Source organism: Camellia sinensis, chromosome 5 (assembly GCF_055761805.1).
Source record: "Camellia sinensis isolate YWXY chromosome 5, ASM5576180v1, whole genome shotgun sequence".
In the NCBI taxonomy this organism is placed as follows: Eukaryota; Viridiplantae; Streptophyta; class Magnoliopsida; order Ericales; family Theaceae; genus Camellia; species Camellia sinensis.
In genome coordinates, this window is record NC_138965.1 from 219,915,001 (window position 1) to 219,924,929 (window position 9,929).

Below are 9,929 nucleotides of genomic sequence, written 5' to 3' on the forward strand. Positions count from 1 at the left end.
GAGTTGTATAAATAAGAAGCACTGGGTAAGGTATGGACTCAGTTAACTGTTTCAAACTCAACAAGATCTCACAGATAACCGGTAAGCTAAGAGGCCTTTGCTAAAGTTGAAACCCAGCTACTTGTCACTAGAATTCTTGCATTTAGGTTATCCAACATGATAAATTACTAAGAGTGAACCGTAATTAGAAAGTGAGTGTGCATGGGTTTGTGAAGGAAACCTCTGCATTCTGCAAAGAACTGGCTGCTAGAACATTCCCCATGCCCTAAAGATGTGAAAAGTGAACTACGTAAAAAAGAAATACATTTAAAAACCCAAGAGATTCATAAATGCTATTCTAACATAAACGCTGAAGTAATCTGTGTATGAATGCAGTCCAGTAAATAGCTGTCACTGAATTCACTATTACATTAAGAGAGATACAGGGATATAATTTTCAGCCAGTTTTAGCAAATTTCTGCTCCATTCACTAAAGTAAGATATTATTATATACCATTGATACCCAAGCTAAACAGAATACTGGACCAATGCACCCAGAGAAGTACACTGGCAAAGCTCTGCTATTATTCATGACTCATTCCGTTCAATGGAAGATAATATAACAAGACATGTCAAACAGAGTTGAAGTTGGCAAAATTTAGTACCTTGACATCATGCAAATCTATATTGACAAATTGCAGCAGATGGTCATTGAGCATGTGCTCAACCTGAAACCAAAATAAAAAAAATGTCACACAAGAAAACAACCTCTCTATCCAAATAAATGAGAAACATCATATGGATAATAAATAAGAAAAGGTAGCTCCTCTCTCCTTTTTTCCGGGTAGGTTGGGGGTGGTTAGAAGAAAAGCTCATGCTCAAAAATGTTATATTAATAGTAGATGTGAATCTAACCACTAATACTTTAGGTCACTATCAAGAACTAAGGTCGATTTTGGTTTTGTTTCCAAAAATTGCTTTTTATTCTCCAAAAAAATCAAAAATAACATTCCAAAAAAAAAAATGATAAGGAAAACTTGTTAGGCAAATTGTTTCCAATAACTGTTTTGGATCTTCTTTTTTTTTTTTTTTTTAAATAACCCATTCTTAACAAACAACTTTAAATTGTTTTTTGAATTCTCAAAAAAATTGATTCATAAAAAATTGAAAATGATATGAAAACAATTGCGTTTTCAAACTTCTCAATGTTTTTATTTCCAAAAACTTGAAAAAAAGAAACCAAAATGAAATCAAACACGCCCTTCCTCTCTTCTCTTCCTCCACAGTGGCTCAAGAGTACACAGGTTTGCTCTGGAAAATGTAGAAAATTGCAATGATGTCAAATTAATTTACCCTACCAATTATAATTATCAAACCCAATAGATCATAGAAAAATGTCCTTTGAGAAAGAGTTATACAAATTTAAACAAGCCAAGTTCTCTTTATAAGTGTAAAATACAATTTGCATTTGTAAAATGATTTAATCCAATGTGGTTGGTACACATACATGAACACCAATGAAGCTCCTATGAGCACAAAATATTAAGCAGCACTGATGTTATTACTTGAACTGATATGTGATTGTGGAAAGTATGTGAGACACAAAAGGAGGATCATGTGTCGGTCATGATAAGTGATAGTTAATCCCAGCCACTGTCCAACCTTCTATGAATCAAATAGCCCTTTGAAGTTTTTTGATCGACCAAGATGTAATGTGGTTTTTTTTTATTTATCTTGAACACAGATCGCATATGAAGAACCAAAATTTTATTACAAAAACAATACCAAATAGATAGGAAAGAAGGAAAATGTGTGGGGAAAACAAGAAGGCAACTGAAAAAACATACAGAGAATCACATATAAAAAGGACGTCAGAGTTAAAGGAATTCACTTAACTGCAAACCTAAATAATTGCAAAGAAAATTAAACAAGGACCAAGAGATAGTAACAAAATCTATTCAAAGATAACATTCAAATCATATTTGGCAAGCAAATTGACGACCATTACATTGATTATGCTAAGTAAAACTGGTAACCCTGCAGCAATCATATTTTGAGGGTTCCAACAACAAAAAAATAAAAATAAAAAATTAACCTGGGATCTAAGAACTTCCTTGTATGTCCCAATTTCCCTCAATGCAATTGTAAATTTTGTCATAACGGGGCCTGCAAAAGCAAGCAGAATTTTTCCATCAGTGGCATCACTAAATATTACCTTTTGCATATCACTAGCCATTAGAGAGCTCATTCAGCATCATCCAAATCCTAATCAATGAATTGGATTCAGCATTTACAATTTTCCACAGAATTTAGCATAGCTAAATGTATTTGACACAACTAAAACCTTGACTAAGATTACTCTTCTCTATTTATATTGTTAATAATAAAAGGACATTACAATCTTATACTTCTAAATAGTATTCATGTTTGGTTCCATTTTTCTAAACCCATTTTTTTGAAAATTTTGAAGTTTTTGTTTGGTTATTTTGAAAATGGGATAAAGTTTTCAGAATCTTGGTACAACTTTTGGAGGGAAATTTGACAAATTTTTGGAATGTGACAAATTTGACAACTTTTCAGAATCTTTTTCAGAATGTGACAAAAAAAAAAGATTAATTGGTCAATGATCTAGCCCTCTCTCTCAATTTTTGGAGAGAAATTTGAATTTTGGAGGGAAATTTGACAAATTTTTGGAATGTGACAAATTTGACAACTTTTCAGAATCTTTTTCAGAAGAAAAATGCTTGGACCCCCAATTTTGGGGACCCCCACAACCCCCAAAGTGATCCACACCACTCATGTATGTGTGAGGCCCACATCATGAGTGGTATGAATCACTTTGGAGGTTGCGGGGGTCCCCAAAATTGGGGGTCTCTATCATTGTTGTTTTCAGAATGTGGCAATTTTTTTTAATTTTAATTGGTCAATGTATCTAGCCCTCTCTCAATTTTTCGAAGGAAATTTGAAATTGCATAGTGCATTTTTTTGAAAACCAACTATATATCCATTTTCAAAACAAAATTTTCAAATAACTTTTTCAAAAAATAACTCAAAAAAACAAAACCAAACATAGTGATTGTTTCCTGACACTCCCCATTCCCAAAAAAGAAAAATAAATAAATAAATAAATTAGCAAGAAAACACTATAGCATATAGATGTATCATGCCTCACTTCACACATAAATCAAAGAACCAATCCTTTTCATAAATAAAAAAACAATGCCCTATTAATAGACATTGATGTGTGTTTGGAAGAGGAAAGATTGGGTACACACCTAACTTTTGGCAAATATATTTAGTAAATATTTCACCTAAATAATCTTCTAGCCTTTTTTCATTTGTTAGTAAACTAATATTCTAACTCAACATACATTGTGACAATTTGCTATTCCATTACTACATTTCTAACAAATTTATAGTCCAACTTGATATGATTTATTCTCTCATCAAACACAAAATTAGTAACAACGTAAATTGCTGCCTGATTATCACAAAACATCCCAATGGATGTGATAGTTATAAATCTCACTCACTGTAGAAACTTAATCCACATCATCTCACACAACTGTATGAACCAAGCTCTCTACACAGGCTCTACACTTGCTCTGGCCACAACAACATTCTCCTTCTTACTCTCTCATGTAAATAAATACATTTCTAATCTTTTATATTCATACACTCACTTGCCCCCCAAAAAAAAGCTTGGCATACCCGTGGCTCATCATAATTCAGTGTTGGCTCTGATACCGTGTTTGTTTAGTCGTTGAAGTTAATTAGAAACAAAGAAGAGAAAGTAACTGCTAGGAGAGGAGGAAGTTTGGGTGGCATTGCCCAAGAAGGGGCAATTGCTTGTCAGGCAGTCATAGATGTTCCCAAAGCATCTGTGGAGGAAAGGGAGGGTAGGCAAATCTTGGGTGTTGACGGCTGAGATTGTGGACTCCGGAGTTAGGAGTGGGAGGTTGGGCCTTATATGTAAGTTGGATATCGAGAAAGCATACGACCATGTAAACTAGGACTTCTTTCTGTATTGTTTGAAGAGAATGGGATTTGGTCCAAATGGAGGGATTGGATCCATTTTTGTATTTCCTCTACATGATTCCATAATTATCACAAAACTCTTATCTCTAGACTCTATAAACACAAAGTAGAACATAAAATCAATGAACAGAAGTCACAAAACTTTTTATTATGTTCATAATCTTCTAAATTTCAACAAATTAGTCCCCTCAATCAACATTCATAAACACCATACATAGTACTCAAGAACATCATATTAATATGAACTCATTCATATGGCAGGTATCTAATAAGAGATAAAACTGCTGAAATGCGAAAAGCTATAACATGAACAAGCTTGAATCCGTACACTAGATGATTTCAAAGGAAGTAATTAAGAAGAAAGTAATCACGAATACTGACCTTTCAGTAACATAAAACCAGGAGCAAATGAACCAACATACATCCACCTCACTACCAAAATTAACTTTCAAGATAACAATCCAATATTTAGACATACCTCCAAAAGCCACACTAATGGGATCATTATGCCCTCCACCAAAAGTTTCTAGGGCACTGGCAAAAGCAATGTCCCCATCGTATCCCTCACCAAGCCCTTCACTGCAAGTTAAACAACACACATAAACACCACTATCACTTACTATAAAATACAATAACACGAAAATATTTTACCAGCCATCTTATATGATAGCACAAAATACCAAAATTAACAAGTTATTGATACCTTACGTTCTCTGGAAGACAAGGAGCTAATTCCAGCTAACTAAGAAGTTCATGCAGAATCACAAGAAATCTATTCCTTGAAATTCGTTTGGGTAGTGGCTAAAATATCCAAAAAGTCACTATAAATTGTCGCATCACTCTCTCCTTTTCGGCAAGTCTTTTAGTAAAAAGCCAAAAAAACCAACTAAAATAACAATTCCCAAACAAGCCCTCAAATATCAACAAAATACGAAATTTCTAGCTAAGGATGAGCAGGGATCATAATTTCGTTTTGGTATGTTCTTTCGATTAGCTTGAAAAGATAAACATTTCAAAAATATTTTGAAAATGTTTCCAAACCAAACCAAACCTTAAGTCCCATCAAATGGGTTCGGCTAAAATGTTTCAAAAATATAAGAAATGAAAAAAGAATTTGGAAATGTATGCAAATGTTTAGGGGAAAAAAATATAATACCTATATAAACGGTAATACATTCTCAATGATTAAACATGTTGAGGTTGATGCAAGTGGACAATGGGATTGGTCTCCCAAGTTAGTCAATCCAATGGACCAGATACTGAGTTATAAGAAGAAAAAAAAAAGTTAACAAAGAAAAGATTTTAAGACGTAGATAGGGAAAGGGCTTGCTATTGCGAGAAAAAAAAAAATGCAAAATTCTACTAGTATTAGAGATTAAAAAAAATTAAAAAAAACAATAATAAATTTTTTTTATTAAAAAACCATTGACAATCTTTATAAGAAAAGTGCTTTGCAGTAACAAAGCAAAAGAATGAATCACAGAAACCTCTCCGGAGGTGACGTAGAGGTGTCCGACACATGTCGGACATGAACACGCGCCGGCCATTTGTTGAACATGTTAGGGCACAATGAGGACGTTGAGACATGCTTGAGACACATTGAGAACATGTTAGAGACACAATGAGGTCATTTTTTGCGAGGAAAAAAAATTAATTTTTTTAAACTAAAATAGGGATGACCAATAGTTCAATGGTAAAACCTTGACCTAATTACCTTGAGGTTATGGGTTCAAGTCTCGGGATAACCACTTTGTGCATTATACCAAAGGCTAAATGTGTACTCAATTTTTTTTCTCCCAAACACACATTAATGTGTACTAATTAGGCGCTATTTTTTATTTTTTTTACTAAAATAGCATACCTAAGGTTGATAAATTTAACAAAATTAAATATTTGACCAAAAAAAAATATTAAACATTTAAAAATATGATATATAATAAATATTTAAAATTATATGTTTTGCACTTACCCCCAACATGTGTTGTCCTACATTTTTCAAAATTTTGTGTGTCCGTGCTTCTCAGATGAATAAATGACTTAATCATGCTTGTTTCATTTTCTCCTCTCTATCTCTCATCTTCTCCTTTCTAGTTACTCAAATTTTATAATAAATTTAAGATTTTGCTTTCTTCCCACCTTTCTTTTTTTTTTTTTTTTTTTTTTTTTGGGGGGGGGGGGGGGGGGAAAGGAGGGGGGCAAAAAGAGGCCAATAAAAATGACCCCTCTTGGATATTCCTAATAAGTGCCAAAACAACTCAATTGTTTCAATATGTTCATCAAAACACTATATTTCAGTGGAAACATCAGAATTTCGGTATTCCACTAATATTTCACTTCGGTTTCTAGGAAACAAAAATATTTTGGTCATTTTGATAGAAAGGAAGCGAAATTTTGTTCCTTGAGGATGAGTTCAAGGGGATAACAAGCAAATTAGATTTTGCTAATGTAAACTTTGAATTTTCTTTTATTTTAATTCTATCTATCTTTCTTTTGCTAAATTTTCTTTCAATTGTGCAAAGAAATTAAAAAGTTGAGCACAACTATCGGAAAATATTGATTCACATCCTTCTGAAAATAGATCAGTGGTTGAAAATTAGAGGACGAACATGAAACTATCATCTCAATGAAGGGTGACCCTCAAACTACAACCTAAAGTCAAACGGCTATAAATTGAAGTCGCCTAATCAAATCAAAACAGCAACATCTCAATTTTATGCAAATGAATGAATGAATACATAAATAAAGCAAACCAATATAATTGAAACTCAATTGCAAGATGACACATTCTTAAAAACTCAAAAATATAAATGGAATGTTCAACTAATAGATCAGGGAAACATTAAGACACACTATTTGAGTATTGACAATGTACTCACGTGTATTTTCGACATCCTTTGTAAAATTTTAAACTTCTTTCCCTCAAGGATTCAGCACTTTCCTCCAAACTTTGTATCTGTTTTGCCAAAGAACAAATCAACATAACATCTCACTATTTCAATAGAAAATAAAGCCTATAAAAAACCAATGGGTATCTTGGATGCAATCACAAGAGCTTGTGCCCAAAACATATACAAGGTGGCAAACACACTTTCCTTTTTTTTCTTTTTTCTTTTTTGGGCAACGAAAAATTTTATTGTGAGGAAGCAAAAACAAACTACAAAGAGAAGACAAGGAATCTGCTCCAGAAACCAACGGCCACTACGTTAAAATATATATATATATACAAATACCCTATAACATCACAAACAACTTTCCAATTTCTAGAAATGAAAAAGAAAGGGATACCCTGAAAATGAGGCAAGGAAGATGCCCAAATCGCTGCCCAATGACGTACTTTTAACCCACAACACCTCAAATTTGTCCTAAAAAATTCTTGCATTCCTTTCCAACCAAATACCCCAAAAGATGGCAAAAAGTTACAAACACATAGCCCGTGCCGGATGATTTAATATAGAAGCTGCCAATATAGCTACTTCGAATAGCCAGATGATATGGCATAGAAGCACCAAATACAGCTACTTCGAATGTGCAAAATCCCATGCAAGTACAAAAATGATCAGAGGGCCATATTTAGGTCAGCCTAAATAGTATATAAGCAAGGTTGAAGTTTGTAGGGTGGGCAAAAGTCAAAACACAGTGTGTTAGAAAAATGTGAAGATGTAGAGTGTGCAGAGATGGCAATAAAACAAAGTTTATGTTAAAAGCAGCTATTTATTAGAAAGAATCCACGAAATAATAACTGCATGTACAAGGCCAAATCAAAAGTTTGCATCACAGATAATCAGAGATCTCTCATGTCTAGCAATGATAATTCACAAAGACGGAAAATGCATAACCACAATTCTTCTCTTAATGTCATTGATGCGAACAAAATGTAAATCATAGGTTGTTACTATAGTCTAAATTAAAAATTATTGTGCAGAAGTGATGCAGGAATCCTTTCCCCATGTCAGTATTTAGATAGCTCAACCCGAATGAATGAAGTTGTCAAAAATGCTATTTTCAAGAAGAATATGCCCAATACATTAGAGTTTTTAACTTAAGAGCTGATCGCAGGCCTTTCAGACACTTGAACAACAATAGAATCATTGATTAAACCCAAGTTCATCAGGAAAAATTGATGCAGTTAACTTTGAAAGTTGTTCGAAATATTCCAATCAAGTGTATGGCACAGAGGGGCATAACAAGTTTTCTCTCCTAGTTTTAGCAAATTGAGTTAATTAAAATGTAAATTATATTTGAGCAAGCTAAAAACATAGCAACTACACATAGAATTAATCCAAAAGAAAACCCAAAATCGCAAATTTATGGAGCAGAGCCTCAAATCCTGCGAGCTTCGATACAGCAATTGCATGGCCCATATATATATATATATATATAGAGAGAGAGAGAGAGAGAGAGAAAGAGAGATATGAGGCGACAGACCTGTTTACGGAACATAGGAGAATCGTCGAGCTTTGTGAAATGCATGTCTGCAACAGCAATTGATCCTCGTGTCTGTTGTAGTATAATTACTAAATAAATATCACATCAATGTTCGATCTTCAGAGATGGAGCCAGTGGAGCTAACCACAGAAAATCCAATCGATGCTCTGGAAAACAAGTCAAGATCTCTCATTTTGCCTCCGATCTTAATCACCAGTGAACACGAAACAACTAACCAATCACCTCAAAAACTTCAATTACAAAAATTATACTTGTATGGAAACCTAAACCAAACCTAGAAAACAACTAACTGACAAATTTGGATAAGCTCGATTTTGTCGTGTGGGGGAGTCGGAAATCGAGCTAAAATTGTAGAGGTTCAAAACCCTACGAAAAACCCGCAGCGGCAGCAGTAGGAGAGAAACCCTAGAAGTCAGAGAGAGAGAGAGGGAGAGCGAGATTAATTAAAAGGCGTCGTAGAGAGAGACGATGTTATGGTGTTAATGAGTCTCGGGAATTGAATGTATCAATTTTTGAGGCGATTTCATAAACCTGGAAATGTAGAAACCATGTGATGAGAGAGAGAGAAAGAGAGAGAGACAGAGAGAGAGAGAGAGAGGAGAGACCGAGTGAGAGAAAGAAAGAGCGACAACAGAGGGAGAGCGCCAGAGCGACAGGCAGACATCATAAAAAAAGATGACACACCGTTCTTTTTCTGTGTTTCTTTAGCGTTTGTTTTGCCTGTGTTGAAATAACATATGTTAACCAAGGTGTTTGGTAACTTGGTAAATGTTTGGGGGTTAAGACCCCAGGTCGTAAGTAGAAAAATTTTTGGGTGTATGGTAGTTGGTTAGGAGGTTAATTTTAAATTGTTGTTATCATAATTTAGTGTAGGTTTAATGTTTCTTTGTTATTTGAGTCCTGATTTAAGCGGAGCTTGTTTTGGAAGGTTGGGACAAGTTTTTAGGTTATAGTCTCCTATCTCGGAACGGACAACAGGACACCTTGGTGATCTCTGCAAGGGGCGCTGTCCTGGACCTGCGAGAGAGTGGGAGAATTTTTCTGTAACAAAAAAAAAATATATATATTATTTTGATTATTATTTTATTTAAATTATATATTTTTTTATAATATTATTTCAAATTTAATTTATATTTTACGTTTCTTTATAAAAAATTAAAAAATATATTAGTTTAACACTTCTCAAACGATCACTTATTCTATTTCTATACTCTCCCTTTTTTTTTTTTTGTCTTTTTTTTTTTTTTTCATAAGAAGAATTATAGGACAAATTAGGCCTAGTTTGAAAAGTGTTTATTTTAGTTTAAAAGTTAAAAAGTTATTAAAAAATCAAAAAGTCTGATGCTGTTTGGGAAGTGGATTTTTATGTAAGTTTTTTTAGTTGTAGGTTTTTATTGGATAAAATTTTTTTGGTGTTTGGGAAGATAGTTGTGTTTTTATGTGGTTGGATGTGATGTTTGTGAGAG

General features: G+C 33.6%; 1 protein-coding gene across 3 annotated transcripts in view; it reads right to left on the bottom strand.

Moving 5' to 3' along the window:
• LOC114275095 (ADP-ribosylation factor GTPase-activating protein AGD3) overlaps positions 1-9,420 on the bottom strand; it is a 17,787-nt gene extending 8,367 nt beyond the window's left edge. The window contains exons 1-6 of one of the 3 annotated variants that reach the window (XM_028217089.2): positions 8,443-9,139; positions 6,894-6,970; positions 5,174-5,276; positions 4,496-4,596; positions 2,075-2,145; positions 645-707 (exon numbers count right to left, since the gene is read on the bottom strand). In XM_028217089.2, the coding sequence (XP_028072890.1) occupies positions 645-707; positions 2,075-2,145; positions 4,496-4,596; positions 5,174-5,193 (255 nt within the window). In that variant the 5' untranslated portion in view covers positions 5,194-5,276; positions 6,894-6,970; positions 8,443-9,139. Of the gene's footprint in view, positions 1-644; positions 708-2,074; positions 2,146-4,495; positions 4,597-5,173; positions 5,277-6,893; positions 6,971-8,442 lie in introns of all 3 variants that reach the window. The other 2 variants (XM_028217088.2, XM_028217090.2) reach the window with 2 other exon arrangements.
• Positions 9,421-9,929: the final 509 nt, after the last annotated feature.